The sequence below is a fragment of the Argopecten irradians genome, chromosome 11 (genome assembly GCF_041381155.1).
Source record: "Argopecten irradians isolate NY chromosome 11, Ai_NY, whole genome shotgun sequence".
Taxonomy (NCBI): domain Eukaryota; kingdom Metazoa; phylum Mollusca; class Bivalvia; order Pectinida; family Pectinidae; genus Argopecten; species Argopecten irradians.
Window position 1 is genome coordinate 12886339 of NC_091144.1, and position 20693 is coordinate 12907031.

General features: G+C 34.8%; 1 protein-coding gene across 1 annotated transcript; it reads right to left on the reverse strand.

The window, feature by feature from the left end:
- Positions 1–18773, reverse strand: LOC138334775 (G-protein coupled receptor GRL101-like). The gene is made up of 18 exons (XM_069283495.1): positions 18322–18773; positions 16908–16941; positions 15468–15613; positions 14962–15040; positions 14356–14516; positions 13449–13592; positions 12506–12619; positions 11644–11772; positions 9688–9912; positions 8782–9139; positions 8060–8223; positions 7684–7833; positions 7057–7173; positions 4678–6474; positions 3792–3931; positions 3061–3142; positions 2042–2265; positions 1–631 (listed from the first exon to the last, which is right to left on the reverse strand). Exons 1-18 carry the CDS (start codon positions 18710–18712, stop codon positions 503–505), a joined length of 4584 nt encoding a protein of 1527 aa, XP_069139596.1. The 5' UTR covers positions 18713–18773; the 3' UTR covers positions 1–502.
- Between the last annotated feature and the right edge of the window lie 1920 nt (positions 18774–20693).

Consider the following 20693-nt stretch of genomic DNA (forward strand, 5'->3'; position numbering starts at 1 on the left):
ATTCATTCATTCATTCATTAATATACACAATCAATTTAACATTTCTTTCAAGTCAAAGAAAAAAGAAATTCGCATTTTTTTTATTGAAATAAAGACAATATTTTTTTGTTTTGTTTGTACGATGTTTACAATATTACATGTGATCACAATTTGATAACGTTTCATAGTCCCGACCGTTTCCGCTAAAAAAATCCGTAGTGTCTACATCACGTCACTAGCGTTCGTTAAGTTTCCGTAAAAGTGACTTTATCAATGTTCCGTATTGTTGGATATCTATATGACGTCACTAGCGTTTACTGAGTTTCCGTAAAAGTGAATTTATCAATGTTCCGTATTGATGGATATCTATATGACGTCACTAGCGTTTGCTGAGTTTCCGTAAAAGTGACTTTATCAATGTTCCGTATTGTTGGATATCTATATGACGTCACTAGCGTTTGCTGAGTTTCCGTAAAAGTGACTTTATCAATGTTCCGTATTGTTGGATATCTATATGACGTCACTAGCGTTTGCTGAGTTTCCGTAAAAGTGACTTTATCAATGTTCCGTATTGTTGGATATCTACACTAGGTCCTTGATGTTGCAGTGATACATTCTTGACATCCATCACAAGTGTGGCTCGGCTTACAACCTGGTGACGTAAAAAGTTATTAGTTGACACTACACAGTCTACAAATGGTAAACAGAAGGTGATTAACATATGAAATACTTATTTTTGTAATAATAATTTAAAAAACCAACATTTGTAATAATATGATCCCTCCCACAGTTAGTGTCCACAGGGACCTGGCACGAAAATTTTTAACCAATAGTATATACATATATATTATAGTATCAAGGATATAAACTCGGCGATCGAGAAAAACGAACCTATTTTTTTAAAACCGTGATTATTTTAATTAATGGGTTCTATACAACATTGACGGATATCTTACCTTAAAGAGAAATAATTCATCTTTTCATTGAGTGCTTGATGAACAAAATTGGCCAAGTATTGACGAAGTTATGGCTTGATGAATCGGGAAATTTACGAAAGATATGCTACGTGTAGGTAGATATTTCCCTGTCCGGATATCCGTCAATGTTCTATACAACATTGACGGATATCTTACCTTAAAGAGAAATAAGTTATCTTTTCATTTTATATATCGTGACTACATTATGCAAATTATGTAGTGTTGTGTTTGTGCGAAAACTCGAGAAGCGTTCCGAAGAACAAATGAACATGGCGGTGACGGTTAAAATAAGTGAGCTACACGATGTTTAAATGGAGATTCTACAAAGTACGGGTCATGACACCTCCAAAGGAGATTGTGGATGAACACAGTTATGGGTACTGTTTACCACCACAAGCGTAGATTTTGTGATTTTGGCTTGGTTTTTGAGGTACCCATTAAAGCCGAGACGACATTTCGACCAGACAGGGAAATGTCTACCTAGCATATCTTTCGTAAATTTCCCGATTCATCAAGCCATAACTTCGTCAATACTTGGCCAATTTTGTTCATCAAGCACTCAATGAAAAGATAAATTATTTCTCTTTAAGGTAAGATATCCGTCAATGTTGTATAGAACCCATTAATTAAAATAATCACGGTTTAAAAAAAAATAGGTTCGTTTTTCTCGACCGCCGAGTTCATACCCTTGATACTATAATATATATATATGTATACTGTTATTTTCAAAAATCGTGTCAGGTCCCTGTGTTAGTGTCCGATGTCGGAGCCGATATAGAGTTCATCAACAATAATGTATAATTCAAAGTTTGTGCAGTATCAGAACATTTCAATTAAACCAGGGGTTACTATCACTGACGTCATATCTAACCATGGACTATCTCGTGCAAATGCAGTAAAACTAACGGCAACAGAAGACACATGCAATTTGAGTCTTTGATGTACATCAATGGAACTGTATAACGTACACTATGGTTGACTGTGTTGCTGGAACGATGTTTTCCGAACTTTTTTTTTCTGATTTAAATTCTATTTATACCAAGATCTGGAAACATTAAGCTAATCGCACCTGAACCAATAAATACCTGTTTAGATGTTTTGATAAAGACACACTCCTTTGAGACGTTGCCGTGTATGATACCCCTTAGGTGGAGGAAGGACAGACCACGAATGATATGGTAAGCTATCTGAAACGTCTCGCCGGGAGATAGAAGGTGGTCACTGAGGTGGGACTCGAGGCAAATACCTCGCTTTCCTTCAAATAATTTGCTGAAATATATTTCCTTTAATATATTTGTCTGCTGCAAATCTGAAAAAAAGATACATAACATGGTTGATATTCTTAATAGACAAATTGTTTATGAATAGTACTCATTGATTATGGGAGCTAACTCCTGTGATCCTATAAACATATAGTCTGTCTACGGATTGTTTATTTACATACTTTGGATACTTCTAGAGATAACTGTATAATATTCTCCAAGGACTTATCAGAATTATTTTAGAGTTACGGAGAACTGTTTAAAGATATGTTAGAATTGCATAGAAATCTATCCTGTTTAAACTTTATAAACGTTTTGTGTACTTCCGTATTCCTACGTAGATATGTGAACATTCCTGCTATTATCATTGTTTTGCCACCACTACCAAATTTTACTTTGGAGAGCTGTAGCTTGTAAAATTTTGTGCATTTATTAAATTGTGTTTTCAAATTAAGCTGTCGGTTGATAGGTTAGAATCAAACACATCACATCAAGACAACACAACATAAAATAGCAGTTTGTTTAATTGATAACATGTTAGGTATAGAAATTCTGTCTTTGATTTGCTTCACCAGAATAATAGCCAGAGACGAGAGGAATAGCGATAACGATGAGTATATCATGAAAATAACGTTAGTAAATAAAAACAAAAGAACTACGTGGTGCTAATGTGCACGTGCTTACGCCATGGAACAGATTCCAAGAAAATTATATAATATCAATTTATCTTGTCGGAAAAGTTCGATTACAATAGCTAATTATCTCCTCATTTTGATGATTAACGGCATATATTGATTGACATGTATCTTTGAAAAGGTTGGGTTGAATCAATATCTATTTACCGTAGAATACTGGAACAGTGGTCTTGCTGGAGCTCAATAAGCTGCCACGATCAGAAGTATAACTTGTGGAACTGCGCATCGTCTGCAAATATAATTATAAACTATTTAATGGAAACAACTGGGTGTTTGGTCTGAAGCAGCTGAGAAATGATAATTCCAAAGCTTTTTATAAATATCCATTGGACAATATGATTTTAGTTCTACCAGTATTAATAATCAAAAGCTAAACCTTTGAGGCAAGTTTCTGAAATTTCACATAATTTAGACAAATTTTCGTGTTAAGATATTGTATCGAACAAATGACAAATGAGTCACCGATGTCCGTCTGATTCCATGCTGACGTTACGTTATTTTCTTTATCATGACCCATATATAATAGTTGACGTTCTTGCATTTTATGACTAATTCATACGAATATGTAACACGAACGTTATGTTTAAAAATACCAGATTTTAGCAAATAATAGAGCCGATACCCTTTTGACGATATCACTTAATGAAAAATACCGTAACAGTGGTTAATTAAGTTTGTAATAAAGGAGGGTCATACTGAGAAACCTACTTATGGTGTTAATCAAAATTGGTAAGATTTGAAGAAAATTAAGTGAAGATAAAATTAAGAAAATTGATATTTAGTTGGTAGAACGTTCATTTACATTGTTATAAACACAATGTGACGTTATCTGTCGGAACATATAAAATGATCAAGTAGTAACTAGACTAGATTCTTACACTAGTTGTGGTCCTCTTCCTCTTGATGTACGTATATGTATATAGGAAAGGATTGATGGCAGAATTGATGGGAAGGACTAGCACCATCACCCAGGCATACACATCTGGAGATATAGAGCCTCCCGTCTGCGCCCACAATCCTAGAAATAGTATTTACGCTCAACTTTTAAATTGTTCACAGTTTGATAAGTGTTGCGATGTGTTTAATGTAAATAAGAAAATGTAAAGATTTGCACTTGTTGTTGTGGTTTCCATGGCTATATTAACGGAGATTTAATAAAAACGAATAAAACAAAAGTCCACGAATATTTCCACTTTAGTGTATGACACGCCAATGTTAAGGCAATGATGCAATTGGTTTGTGGCCAAGGTAGTGCGAACTTTCGCAATTTATTTGATCAAACTGTATGATTATTTCCGTAAAATTATAATATCTGGTTTTATACGACGGTGTTAAGATGAAGGGATTAAGCATTCAGCACAGCAGTTTATCTTCTCCATGTTTTACGAACAAATATTACGTTAAAGGTCCCTTCTTGCTCTTTGTTGAAATATTCGATATTTTATCAAAATCCAATTTCATTGTAGTAATCAATCTGATTGAAATACAGATCCTTATTTATAACCACTTGTAATTACATTCCATAAGTCTTATAAGGGTGACCTTTATACCACCTGGTCTTCAGATAAAAATCATTTTCTACACCTAGTTACATCACTTTGAAGCACTTTGATCGGCCAATTCAAAAGGTCACCCGAACGTGACCCTAATAGGATGTTGTCAGATTTTTTATCAAACGGAGTGAACGGAGTGATGAAACATGGATATGTATTTTAAATAGTCTGCTGTAATAATCTTATATATAGAGTGAATGTGAAAACTAACCTATGACACCTATCGGAAACCAACAGCAGAAGTCTGTGGCCACGACCAGGAACAGGGATTTGGCGAGTTCCATTTCAATCCTCCGGTTCTGTGTGGCCGCTAAGCTGCCACTGCCTTTCATGGTTCTGTAGATATACACTTGTGCCATAACAATTAAAAGGAACACAAGACTATTCAGGCCGATAAAAATAGCCGCAGCATATTCGTCTCCTGGTGAACTCTCGCCTGTTAGGGGCAGCGCCAGACAGACACCGGACCTCGAATAAAACTCTCCTTTAAAGTATGCTTGGATGAATACCTGTGGTGTTATGGCTATTCCGATAGTCAAAAGCCAAACAATACTCACTACAACTCCAGCTCGTCTCCAGGTGAGTTTCCGCGTAGACAACGGAAAGACAATGGCGATAAACCTATCAATGGTTATTAGGAGGATGATAAAGGTAGACATCTCGCTGGAGATCATAGACAGGATACCCGCCGTGGCACACAGGGCGCTTTCCCTCCAAGATTTGTCGTAAGATACGTACCTCCCACTATAATGAGCGTCAACAGAGGCAATGATCAACATGTACACTCCCATCAGGAAATCGGACATACTCAAGTTTATCACGAATAAAGAATAACTCTTTTTCATGTGCTTTCTGTCAATAATTGTACGGTATATTATCACAAATGCATTCCCTAGCACAGCCGTTACTCCTATGAGCCAGAGACATATTCGAAGAATCCCGAGACCAACAAGGTTAGAACAAGATGATATGGATTCCTCCGGGGCGAAACAATTATCACTAGCTACAGAATCAGGCCGGATGCAACACATTTTATAGGAATCTGTGTATAGAAAGGCTAAATTGTCGAGACCATTGAAGAGAAACTCGTGTATTTCAAGCAAATTGTCGTGAATATCGAGAGTTTTCAAGTTTCCTAGATTAGCGAATACATCGGTTTGAATGTCCTGGATGTAACTTGCACTAATGTTAAGATATGTCAAAGAAGTGAAGTCATTGAACGTTCCAGTGCGAATTTGCTGTAATTCTGTATGTGTCACCGTTAAACGATGTAGAGACTGCATTCCAACGAACGCCGTGATGTCTATAGTTGTAATTGGATTCTTACTGAGGTTCAATGTCAACAAGGAACGCAAATCCTTAAAAACTTCCGCCGGAACCTCCTCTATCAAGTTGGAGGAGAGGTCTAGATCCTTTAACTTCGTCAGGTGTTGTAGTACTGACTGGCGTGGCATACTAGTTTGCAGATCCTTCAATGGTGTGTGTGCTATTTGAAGGTTGGATAACGAATTTAAACCACTGAAAAAATCTCTCTCGATCCTAAACAATGGGTTATGACTTAAAATTAGTACCTTCAGCCACATTTTCGGAAATATATTTTTGGACAGTGTTTCAATATTGTTGAAAGATAAGTCAAGATGGCGAAGAGCAGACATGTTCTGGAAGAGTGATTGCCCACTAATGAGAAGCTCGCGGATAGAACAGTGCTTCAAAATAAGTGTTGTTACAAGCTGCAGACTGACAGGGACGTGAGGACGCAGGTCAGACATGTTGGTTGTCAGATTAATCCATCTTGCATCAGAATGGATCCGATTTAGAGGGATAATATTCGTATCACTATCACATTGGAACGTCATCCCGCGACATTTACAGTTATCTGGACACGTAGGGTGACAGTTTAGTTCATCGTCTCCCCGACGACAGTGTCGAACACCGTCGCAGAGTTGGCTGAACGGGACACACTGCTGGGTCGAACGGCATTTGTAGTGTACATCACACGTGCCCCTGTCTGAAACAAAAAGAGAGAAATCTTTGTTACAAAACCTGATTTTGGCATTTCTGTAACCAATCTACTTTATATTATGTGACCGTGTTAACGTTTTAAGCGTTTTGATAAAGGGACATATACTGTCTTGTAAATTCGACCATACGGTCAGGATTACTTCCTTGCCTCAGAGATAGAACTAGAGCTGATAAAGTATAACCGTGCGCACTTGACAACGTAATGTTCTATGTGATTCAAATATAACAAGTCAGAGTGGTATGCAATACCCATTTCTCATGCTGAGTCTTTCATATATTAGATGATCTGTAATCTGGTTTGGTTCGACATCCTTTTAACAGCCAAGGACCTCCCGTGCATACAATGTGTTGCGGTATGTGAAAATCTGTATGTTTATTAGGAGGCCGCTGTATACTCATTTTATATATCTTTATGATAGTGCCCTTTTATAGTGCTATATCACTGAAACATGCTGCAGACATCGAACAAGCACACCTCACCCGGTCACATGATACTGTACTGACAATTTTCTTATGAGAAATCTGGTAATGCAAGAGTGATGTTTGTAACATTATAAATGCAACAAACCGCATTCGAACTCGTCTTCCTGATTTGGACAATGACTTCTTCCATCACATATGAATCTCTGGTGCAGGCAAAATGATCCAGGACACTTGGCATAGTTGACAGGACACTCGAACTCCTCTACAATAGTTCTAAAGTGCATCATTTCCTCAAAAATATGAAGAGGCAGAAGTACAAAATCGTAAAAATATATATAAAAAAATGTATAAAGAACAAATATTGGTTTGCTAGATACGATGAGACATGATAGAAGTATACAATATATATATGGCGAAGAAATATTTGTTTTCCTAAAGGTTTGGAAGAATGCTGCCCAAAGAACAGGTACCAGAGGAGACCCATTCGAACTTTATCGTCATCGCTCTAGAACAATATTAAGGAAAAACTCGATTTTTTTTTTACATTTGAAGCAGTTTTCCTACACACGTACTGATAGACACATAACGCCTTTAAAGTTTACTTAGGCACATTCTAGACTTACACTATCATGACAACAGGCCAAAATTATTGTCTCTGGAAATGTCGCAAAGTAGCAGCCTTTAGATACTAGAGTCCAATGGAGAGGTGCCTGTGAGACCCTATTATAAATAACTATTTCAGGTATATAGTAATAAATGCCATATAATTTACCACAATCCTGAAGGTGAGTAAGATCTCTACAAGCTGTCGGCTCCCCTGTCGGATCAAAGTCCATTAAACATCTATCTTTTTGGTAGTATACCATGCCGTTTTTACAGAATTTAGGATTACTAGCATACGCGGGATCAACATCTGTGGCAACTACAATAAAGAAAATATAAACATACCGTAAAACCTGTCTCAGTGACCACCTCTGCATAAAGTTAATCTATTTAACAGGTATAAAATTAAAATTCAACCTGTTTATATAAAGGCTAACCTAATGATAATTATCATAAAGACATTTTATTGTCTGCCTTGGATGATCTTTATATATTTCATCTTTTATTGTCCCGCCTTTCTACGCCAGGGAGGTTACTGTCCTTACCTTCTGTACATATCAGCGGAGATACGGCAAGGATGATAGTCTTTTCAGACGTGACATCAGAAACAGGAAGTTCATCCTTTTTTGTAATGGCTACCCAGTTACTTCCGGCTGTGTTTGGTGTTGTCGGTATTTGTGTGTTTTGTACGGACGGGGTAAGCTTGCATCTGAAAATAAAGACGTTGTCCTTTATATACCATTTCAAACCTAACTTGAACCAACAGGGGCTGATATCACAGGAGGTATAACGAAATAACATTCGGTTGTATTCTGGACCTTAAGTCGAATAATTAATGAAACATTTCATTGTCATTGGTGGACAGAACCGATGTAATGTTTATTATATAATAGCCTTTCTGTTTATATTTGAATAACATTATTGTAAAAGCTTATACAGTATCAATGAGCAATTATTTTTATTTACGATCTGTATATAACAAGATTCGTTCGCCCAGTGCCGCGGTCTACGGGACTATTAGGTCGATTGCAATAACACCTAATCACTCATATTGTCAGAGTATAAACAAAGAAGCATTTTTCCCCAGGTAATCGGCAAAAGTGACCGTTTATCTTCTAGTGTCTCGAATTATGCTCATAATAATGTTAGTTTTAATATTTGTTTTTCTAAAAAGTGTATGTTGTAATAATTAAACTTGTACCCAATGGAAAAACCAGGGAAATATACTTTGGTAGAAGTAAAGTTTAACATAGCTGTTGTAACTTACTCTGATGTTGTACAATATCCCGAACAGCCTTCAACAGATACATTCAAAGCATTCGTGTTACCGTTCAGACCAGATATCCACTCCACCAAGACGCTATCCCTGGCTCTTCCCATGACGTTCACACAGCCCCGGATGTACTGTACACAGGACGTTGCCTTGGTAACTAACTGGAGTTGTACTTCTGTGTTGGTGTAATCTATTTGAGTGACAACGAATGGGCGAACGTCTATCCATACAGCTTCGGAGATAAGTGGACTTCCGGAATAGGTTGACAATGGTCTTTTTCCAAGTTCGTTTTCAAATGGCCAGGTCGTTTCCATACTGTTTGCCTTTAACGTGCAGTTCACATTGGTTGCCCCTTTAATACAGATAAATAAATACTACATAATTCAATATATACATATCGAAAACGGAATGCCAAATTATATTTCATTAGTACGGATTCTTAAGCATTATGATATATTTTCGCACATTAATGGAATCCAAGTAGTAGATATTCATTTTCCGCTAGCAAATATCAATTTCTCCTAAAGCTTAGTCCTTTGGTAAACCTAAATGAAATAAACTTCCATTTAAAGATGCTACATCGCTGACAAATGGTATTTTTGGGACAGACGATTTAGATCCAGTTGCAAAAGTTACTTAGTTTACACCATTACCACCATTAAAAATAATTAATTGCGTTCCGAAAAAGATCCATATGTCCTACATGGAATGAAGTAGTGGTTGCGCACGCACCAAAAACAAAGTTAATTTTTCCTATGTATTTTTGTTTTCATTAGAAACATACATACACGATTAAACATAAATAATTGTCCAAATTATTAATATTATATATGCTCTGTCGGCGGTGGAGCATCTTTAACTAATGTTAAATGGACTGACTAATTAAGATTAATATCATACCGTACTGAACAAGTCCCAGACTGACGGCGACAGCAGTGATATTTGATGCATCATTATGTAACAAACTCCCACAGGAGTACACACGCGTAAGGCACTGCATTGTCTGGGTGGATTCATCATTCCCGGAAACGCAATCCAATGTTCTGTCACAAAGTCGAGCCGACGGAAAAATCACGTCAGGGGTTGAACATTTATAGCTGTAAGCTGTCGGAATGTAGGGATTTTCTGGAAGAAAAATGCCAATTCCATCAAAAGTATAATTGCATATCTTTTTCATAAGTGGCAGTGAATGATAGATATACATTTTACAAAAGGGATCAAAATGGAGTAAATTGGAAGGAATATCCATACCCTCGTATAAAATTAGTTTTTTTCATACCTACATTTTGATACATTTTGAAAAACAATCCAGAAAACTGGAAATAGCGCCACATTGACATAAGAATCGATTATCTAAAATTCTTCAATAAAACCAGATTTCTATTTTCTATTATCGTTCTATTGTCTTGAACGGTGTCAATTTTGTCGACGTAGTAACAAAGCGTCATCTTATTTCATCTTCATTTCATATTTTGACGAGGAGACAAGAAAAATGCAATCATACGTAATAGCGATATTCCAACCGTTTGTGTATGGCTGACAATAGAAGACAGAAAATAAACTAAAACTTAAAGCACAATATTCTGATATGAATTCAGATTTTGATGTCAAATATAGATAACGATATCAAATGAATATACACTTGATTGTCATTTATAAAATTTAAGCGACGTCTGCGCTACTTTTGTTTTATTCGCTTAAATAAAAAGACTAATAACCGGACTTTCATCATACTGTGCTTTAACCATCTGTTTTAAGATATCTTGGAAATTTCTTTTTCAAAATATATTGATTTGATCCAACGTAAATTTTGTATGATTAACTTTCTGTCTTGGTATATCGCAAAGCTTTAGAAAGTCCTCACAATGTCCTGCCGAGCTAACAAATGAATATCACACTTTATGTTCTCATTATTTGTATATATAGAACCTTTAGGCGAGTAACTTATCCAATTTTTCAACTTTTCTAACGCGGTAATGGAGCTATTTGTCTTATTACATGTAAATGAAAGCGAAATGAAATGGAAATGAAAGCGAATCATTTAGGTCTCTCTATAAGTTAAAATGGGTACTTAACATAATGGAAGCGTAAATGTTTGGATCATATTTATTTCTCATCAACTACAGGTATCATTCAGTAATAATGTTTAATATGCATTATTGTTGTCTAAAAGTAGGTTTCAGTTTTTTTTAAATAAGTCTAGTTGACCTCGACTGCAGTTTCATCACTTAATAAAACACGAACCCTCGCATGAAATGATTTAATATCTCAGCGATTGGAATACATGTACTTAGTATTGAAATATTGGCATATTTTCAAGCTACGCGTTTTTAAATCTCTGATATCTATTCTTTTATCTTTTCCCATACTTTATGTACCACTATTTGAAGTTAATGACCGCATACGCAAATACGGCATCAATTCAGTGTTTGTCATTACCAAGCAGGGATATTATCATCGATAGAAAGTAAACATTGCGAAATTAGTTCACTGTTTACCTAAGAAATTTCATTACAATAAAATTGATAATAAAAAACTAATTTTACTGCATCTTAATTTCATTATGTGCACAATAGTTTTAACAAAGGGACCGCGATGATCAAGTACATTCGATGTCCCAATATATTGCCACGTGCCTTATGGGTTACGAGTAGAAATCCTGTGTGGGACAGTTGCCTAGCACTGACCGCACATCCGTGTTGTTCTCAAGGTACTCCATTTTTTCTTCACCAGCAGATATGGCACGCCCATAGATGAAAGGCTATTAATTGGACATTAAACTTATAAACCACGGTTGAAAGTTATCAAGAAGTTTTCTATTTATAATGCGAATGAATATGAAGTATGTGTACGGACCTTTACATAGAATATCTGCCTCATCACTACCATCCGCACACTCTGTCTCCCCGTCACAAACATCATATGACGCAATACATTGTAGGTTATTACACTGCCACTGGCTTCTTCCTTCACATGGAGGGTAGTCTGGTCAAACATAAACCTTTCTGTGTAATTGTGCCCATTTGTCAATATTCACAAACACATTTCATGTTTCTTTCGAATTCGTATGAGTTAAGAACTTTGTTAAAAAACCAAATCTGTCAATAAACGTGCCGTAGAAGTAATTAGCTATTAATTATTATTAAAATATTTGGTATTTATATCGACTTTTAAACATTCTAACGAGATCAGTTTTTTAAAATATTTTTCTTTGATTTACTTCATGAAGCTTCTGCTAACGAAGCGCTTATAGCTAATACTATACAAGGACAATTGAAAAAATAAATTAAAAAAAAATATATTGTTTAAAACACAGACCGTGTGATTCCACAAAGAGGAGATGCTATCTATTTACGAAGCTTCTGTACAAATGACCTATCTGGAAGAATTTTTAAAATTCCTTAGTTATTTATATTCAGAAATGTTTTGTGTTTCAATATAATATTCCAGTTTTAATCACATGAACCTTAATTCAAGGGAAATCTTAACCCGGATTCGCATCGACTTTTAATAGCCAGTACATAGATGGAACTTACGACGCTGTCTTTTCCAGAACGCTTTGTTCGTATCACTCACGTTACAATGTTATATATATATATATATATATTTATATATATATATATTTATATATATATATATGTATGTCCTGTCGTATTTGTAATGGGATATAGACATAATGATACATCGATATTAATAAGATATCTAGAAAATCATTTACTGCAATTGTTCTCGTCCGACCCATCCGAACAATCCCAGTAGAAGTCGCACACAGTGGACGCCGACACACAGCCTCCACAGTTACACTGGAAACTCGTGCCGGAACACGCTTCTCCTGTGAAAAAACCATACCAAACACCATATTAAAACTTTGACAGGTAATATATTTACCTCTATCTCTATTTATCTCTAATTTCTCGTATTATCCTTCAAAAAGTCAGCAATTGTATAGTAATTGTTCAATAATAGCATACTGAAGTTAGTCCTTTGTTAGATATACTGATAACCAGAAAAAAAGAAAGGGAAAAATGATTAAATAATAAAAATATTTAAAGGCAACATCTGTGTCAAAATGTGTCACAGCAAACTCGTTTTGTATGGCTTTAGGCATATGCAATTTATAATTGGCTATGTTATCGGCCAACTTTATAAAATACACAGTTCATATCATCATCCTAAAGTTACATGTGCCGTAGTTTTCTTTACAAACGATCTAAGATAAGCTTTTAATATATAATTCATCACCAAATGTTACCAACATTGTGGGAATTACAGTACTTATAATGTATTGCTTTTGTAATTTAACAAGTACATATAAGAGCTGAAGATGTCATTTCACACTTCTACAGTGTTATTGGTAATCGTGAAGTAATTTCTACAGGAATATTTCCATTTGTACATACATAGGGCATAAGAAAACAACAATTTTACAGTACTTAACTTTTGTGTTGTAAATAACGTTTATAAAGCATCTGAAGCCATTGGAATTATTTTAACGGCTTAATTAATCAACCTTTATGGTTTTCAATAGATTAATGAAGACCAAATAATATTTTCGCTTAGTTACGGCACATTTAACTTAAATTTAGTTAAGGATTGATCTTCATATACTTTTACTATTCCATTTAACCATTACGATATTGACAGAGACAATGACAACTGACCACAGTCCTCTTCGTCAGACTGGTCCCAACAATCACTGGCCGTATCGCACACAAACTCGCTAGATATGTACTCCCCGGACACCAAACATCGGAATAGGTCCTTGTCTCCTGTGTAACTGGTGCGGCCTGGGGCGATTCTTATGCCTGTTGTCAAAAAATACTGAATTATCTGTTTTCAATACAGAAACATGAAAAGCAAAGATTTTGAATAGAAAAAAAGAAACAAACAACATTTAAAATGACAAAATGAGGTAAACGCTATATCGTGGTATGTTAAGACAATCCTCAAGATACATTTTATTTCAAATTTCTCATATGTAAAGTGTCATTAAAGATATTCTATCTGTGGTAATTTGTTCAGACCGTATGTTTCTGTTACATCGGTAAAGTGTCATTTAAGATATTCTATCTGTGGTAATTTGTTCAGACCGTATGTTTCTGTTACATCGGTAAAGTGTCATTAAAGATATTCTATCTGCGTTAATTTGTTAAGACCGCATATTTCTGTTTCATCGGTAGAGTGTCATAAAAGATATTCTATCTGTGGTAATTTGTTAAAACAACATGTTTCTGCTACATCGGTAAAGTGTCATTAAAGATATTCTATCTGTGGTAATTTGTTACGACCATATTTTTCTTTTACATTTGTTAATATTACATGACCTATACTCATTTTAAATGTTATGTTTTGTGTAGATTCTCGTGCGTTTGATACTTTGTCGCGTTAAATTACCACTATCCCTCCTGGGTAACGAGTTACGTAAGTGCTAAGTACTGAGCGATTATCCATAGTTTGTTTGTAGGAACTCCGACTTCCTACAGCTTATCGCATCTTTTGATGACACTTTGCGTTATTAGCACAAAAATAAACAATAAAACAATTTGATACATTGTAGCTACAACACACCTGTGATATGTTGCTGTTCCCGCCATTCACACGCCACCTCCTGTGTTCTAACCCATTGCCATACCCGCCCTACGTCCATATGGAATTTTATTCCGAGAACCATAGGGACATCCTCCTCCAAACACCTTTTGCACTCTGAAGCTGATAGTCGACCACCAAACCTCAAAACAGAATCAAAGACTGAATATGATAAATGTATTGTTTTAATTTTGTTATTTGTGTTCAATGTGTTTAGATTTAAGTGTTTCCTGTATGCCGAAATAGCTTGCAAAATAAAGGTAGAAATTCGAATTACGAAAAAGCCATATCAATGTATGTATGCAGCATCAAACGAGGATTATTTCACTGTTGATATAGGGCCGTGCATGTATGAAAAGCCTTTTGAGGATTTTAAAAAAAGAAATAAAATAGAAGGAAAAAAATAAAAAAAAAAATACTTCAAAGTTGATGATGACCTTTCACAGAATAGTAATTATTTGCTTGGTAATCCACTCACATTTACTAAAACTGCCTGAATAAAAATAACAGTGACTTATATGGAACAATTATCAGTGTTGTTTGGGCCACTGAACACAATTATACTGCTCATTATCACTAGATTGATACCATTGTGCAAACGTCAAGGATGAACCATCCACCCAAGCGAGGTCTTTCCACAGCATGGTATTTGCAGATAAGGTCAAACCTGTTAAATAAAACCGAGGATGATATCATGTAATGATATAAAAATCTGTCAATCTCTATTTTCATCAAAAGAGACTCATTTTGCTGAGTCATCCTCAAGTTTTATTAATGTAATTTGATCAAATCATTTAAAAATATTATTCATAATTTTGTTTTATTCGTATCTAAAGTGTTGTTATGACATTTCGAAGAGAAAAGTTCGAGTTGCTGCTATATTTTCGGTTGAATTAATATTTAGTTCATTTGTTCGCAGAGAGAGGGAACAAACTAATTCTGAACACACACTGTTAGTCTGGTACACTGTGTACACAATGGAAGTAATGGAGAGAACGGTCATCACTTCAATAAGTACAGATAAGGATTATCGGTGTATCATGCTTTTACCCACAATATGTCTGTTAGCTTCCCAAATGCATACAAGCCCTTACCTAGTTTTATTTCGAGTTCCGTGGCTTTGTGAACATGAAAAGCTATATCGTATATCCACTTATCTTTCTGGGACGTGTGGATAACGGCCAATGATCCATTTTTGTTGGCACACTCGTCCTCGTGCAGAAACTCGATACAGCCAAACCTGATGATTGTACATTACATTTGTAAAAATTAAACTCGATAAAGCCAAACCTGATGGTTGTCCATTACATTTGTGAAATCAAACTCGATACAGCCAAACCTGATAATTGTAAATTACATTTGTAAAAATTAAACTCGATACAGCCTAACCTGATGGTTGTCCATTACATTTGTAAAAATAAAATCGATACTGTCAAACATGATGGAAGTAGATTACATTTGTAAAAATAAAATCGATGCAGTCAAACATGATGGATGTAGATTACATTTGTAAAAATAAAATCGATACCGTCAAACATGATGAAGTTAGATGACGTTTTTAAATACCAAACTCGAAACAGTCAAACCTGATGATTGTACTCAGTCAAACATGATCTAAATAAAGTCAAACATGATGAATGTTCATTACATTTGTAAGAATAAAACTCGATACAGGCAAACCAGATGATTGTACATTGCATTTGTAAAACTAAACTGTATACAGTCACCTGACGAATGTACATTTGATTCGTAAAATTAAAATCGATACAGGCAACCTATTTAAAAAAAATGTGTTATAAAACCAGGATACAGGCAAACTTCATAGTGCCATGTTAATACATTATTAACTCAATTTCATTGCATATCAAATTGATGGCTTAACATAAACCAAAAATCGTACAGAATTACGGACCAGAAATGTTAGTTAATCCGAGAGGAGGCAATTACTAAAGGAGAAACCTAACATCATTTATGCAATGATATTTTTAGTAATATCTGATAACTTCCTCGTTATACCATTACTGTCCTCTGTGTAACTAGATGATATATTAGTCATCTTTTTATATATAAATGAGAAAATTGAGACAGTTTTATTCTACATCATTCATGAATCATGCAATTAGACCTATTGAGACATAAGGTGATGTTTCAGTGACGAATTCAAATGTCAACTTTAATACGACTACTAATAAACCAATATAATTTAATGCTTAGTAATGACATTTACGTGATCATCTGGACTTTATTCTTATATCCACTCATTACATAAAGATTTTTCGCCGTCGACGGAGCTTAAAATTCATTAATCATTTGGACAATAATTGGTGTTTACTTGTGTGGACGTATGTCTGATTAACACGAAAAAATAACATAAAATGAATTGTTTTATGTTTGGTGCATTCGCAATAGGTACTTCATTCCATCTCAAAGTATTATAAAAAAAACTCAAACTTTTGTTTCTGGAGACAAATACATCTGCTCTTGTTTGTGATAGAGACAATATAAAATGACAAAAATTAATGAGACATACATACTTTTCTGACTGAACCCCATTGTCTCCGCAGGTATCTGTAACATATATTTGAAGAAAAAGATGTTAGACTAATCCAATGATATCAAAATACGTATCAGGTTTGTTTTGAAATTATTTCAACTTATTTTTATTTTTATTTTTGACAAATCAATTTTGATTCCTTTAACTTATGACTTATTTGTATAACTGAAAGACTGATTTCAAACATTTGAACACATCATGCAGCAAAACATGCATCTGTTGTTAACAACACCACCAACAGCGGGTTACCTTGAAATACATAGGCTGCGTAATGAGATATTGAGGCAATATGATTGCTTTTAAGAACACAAATCAGTATCAATTATGAGTTTCGTCAACCAAGATGTGCTCATTAAGAAAACGGACAGTCGAGGAATGCATCACAATTTTAACCTAACATTGAATAAGCAATTATCGGACCATTACCTGTGTGGTTTTCAATGCGGATATATATAATACGGCTAGTGATTTCAGTGTAACTCGATTGTACAAGTGGCCATGAACGCAGATAACAAAATTAAAATAAAATTTTAATTTTCATCAGACTTTGCATAAAACTACAGCCATTGTAATTAACATTCGATCAATGGCTGAATGTTCGGTTTTCATTTTTTTGTTATGCAAAGTGTCATAATCTTATGTAATTTAAAAAAAAAGTTTTATACATTAGCTTATTTCGTGTTGAATTGCAAGCTATGGGCGATCTAATTCTTCAGTTGTGTGTCATGTTACCATGTCGAGATCTAAAATGGAAATATCTTCTAAATCGCTATCACAAACATTATAACTTTAGCATACCGATTTATCTTTCATTGCTGTAGGTGGTTTTTGTTAATAATTATACGCAACAACAATACCTACGCGAGCAGATAACTCAAAAATAAAAAGAACATATACTGCACTTTTAAAGGGACAATTACTCAGGCTAATTCTTTTACATAACCAAGAAGCAAAATTGGCATAAATGTATTGTTCTACATTTTATGGTGGTAAGATATTGACAAATTCCAAGATAATGTGTGTTTCATTTGTACGCAACAATCAATATATAAATATAAACTTCATTTATTTTACATCGACTGCGAAACAAGTTATACAACTTATGTAAATCACTCACGATGGCCCGGATGTAAGCGCGCGAGGGGTCTTAGTGTGGGAGGAAACCGGAGTGCCCGGAGAAAACCCACGTGATCGGGCAGGTGACCCCTGACCTTTTCACGTCCGTGCCGGGGATCGAACCCTGGCCGGCTAGGTGAAAGGCGAGTGGTTTAACCACTACACCACCCGATCACCCAATAATAACAATAATAACAACAATCAATATCTACGCGGAAGGGCAGATAACTCATGTAAAATAAAAAGAACAAATACTGTACTTGTTAAATAATACTTACCGTACTTGAAGTCGACAAAAGTGGTAATGTTGATTGTTTTGTTGACATCTACACAACTATACCAGCCCCGATCCCCCGGCAGAGTAGATGTGATCTCGAGAACACTGGTCAAGAGACCATCGGTGATTGTCTCCGACACTGTGTATCTGTCTCTGAACCGATTGTAGAAAGCCAAAGTTAGGCTCAAATCGTAGGCATATTCCCAGACAAAATAGGTTCTGGCGTGGCGAAAATACCAGGTGACATTTGCACCCTGTGGCGCTCGGCAAATCAAAGTTATATTTTGGAACTCTTTAAAGGTTTTAGTACTTGTTTCTAGAATATAAGACACTGTAAAAGAGGTGAAACGACAAATAAGAGCATGGTATACGGATAATACCGCACGTATCATACGAGACAAAAATTTAAAAGTGCAAAATAATGTTTGAGAAAATTTTCTTGTCACGGTTATTTTGAACGAACTTAAGGATATGTTTTGTTAAGATTTCAGTCTCGTTGAAATTTCATTTCAATATTGAGCAATGAGTATGTGTGCTTTAAAAAAAGTCTTAATTTGTAGCAAGATGTCATATGTCAAAACATTAGACTTCTATTGATTGTGGATTTTTATAAACAAATTTTAAGACATGACTAATTCGGCGGCCATTTTGAAATAGAGCATTTCTTACAATGTGTAGAGGATTGAAATTTCACATTTCGCACTTCCACATTTTCACTTAAATCACCGGTGTGACGACATGTTTTGCTATATCAAAGTCATTTTTGTTGTAAATCTTTTTACGATTCACTGTGATGAAAATATTAAGCATTAGTACGAAAGTATAAGTTATTGGTCTTTTATTTTTACATTTTAAAGAGATAAAAGTAAATTTATTTTAGCAAAAAAATGCTGAAAAATAACAAATTTTGTAACGGGACAAAAAATCAAACACACTGACCCAGTATTTTTATGCTGGTTATAGAAACAGCAACTTTTATTTTCTGTTGAATTGCAAAATTGCAGAAAATGTGTTATTTCGGACTGAAGAAGACCCTATAGTGGCTGAATATATATTCCATAGAAATGATTTTGATTTTACTTTGAATTTATTTTGGCCTTTTATTTCGGATTATTAATATACTAGCTTTATACAGTTTTTCCACATTATGAGCAGAAAATGTTAGTCATCAGAATTTTTTTCTGTGAGGCATCAAATCGGAAAAACAAGGTATTTTTATTTTCAAAATTTAGGGGTTGAACAACAAATAAAGCTATGCTGAGCAGAAAGAATGGGTTGACTGTGTGACATTTATATCTTATCAAAGGACACATTGGTTTTGTCAATTTTGCTAATATTCATATTTATGAGACAAGTAATTTGTTAATTATTGCTTTAATTTTTCATGTGTATGGTCAAAACAGTGAAATGCCGGTAAAATCGCAATTTACAGCAACTAGCTATCTTCACAATAGCTGAAAATCAAGCACATCACCATATTATTTTAATTCCATTTTCAACCTTGGTATGAACGCCTATTTCAAAAAATCTAAACTGTATAAGAAAAACAAGTTAGTCTTCAGTTAAAATTTATTGTTCACCACAGCAGATCCTTAAGCATGTGTATTTGATGTTTTAAATTAGTAACATACGCTTACAATATAACAGGTAAAGTTTAGCAATGCCTTTCGTTCGGTTTCACATAGTCAAGCAATGCATTGTCTACGGGAAATTTAGGGTATGGGGATATATCAGTCCTAAAATGTTTGATACAAGTAGACTCCGTGCTGGGATAAGTACTTGTCAAGACAGACGTTCCTGATGCTAAGGACGCTTCATCTTTTGGACCATTTGAAGTTATTCTTTTATAATACGTTATTTCCGAAAGAATCTATCAGTATCTACATATATGCCTTGCATTTACATTTAGGATAAAAAGGTGAAATCTAGTAAACCTTGAAATCTGTATCGATGTCATCTCAGAACAAGTGTTCTTAAACGAAATGGAAACAATATATTAGAAAATGATTAAAACTAGCTAAATGATGCGTACCTGTATTAGATGGCTTATCAATTTGTACATAGATGATGTTGATGTTAGAGCGGACAAACATCAAAGGGATTACTATGATCAAACATCTACCCTAGCCTTTACATCAAACAATCGTCACCATGTGACCCGAACACATTAATCTACACGCCTGACGTATTTCGCGTTAATGGCCACTCCCAATTCTGGTTTTATATCAGACAGTGATAGCCAATAGCATTCTATTGCATTCAATACAAGATCACTGATATAGGTCACTCAGGAATTAAAATGATTTGATACCGTTGATGAAAAGACCTATGCTCCAAGAGCAACGATATTGAATGGTATTTATTTATTTCAGG

Bases quoted from the DNA above. Each gene is read 5' to 3' on its own strand.
- LOC138334775 (XM_069283495.1), bottom strand. From the start codon at position 18,712: ATGATACGTGCGGTATTATCCGTATACCATGCTCTTATTTGTCGTTTC. The intron at 7,834-8,059 runs GTAAGGACAGTA...TCTTTATTGTAG, and splicing joins TCCGCTGATATGTACAGAAG to TTGCCACAGATGTTGATCCC. The intron at 632-2,041 runs GTATTTATTGGT...TTACGTCACCAG, and splicing joins TTATCAAAACATCTAAACAG to GTTGTAAGCCGAGCCACACT.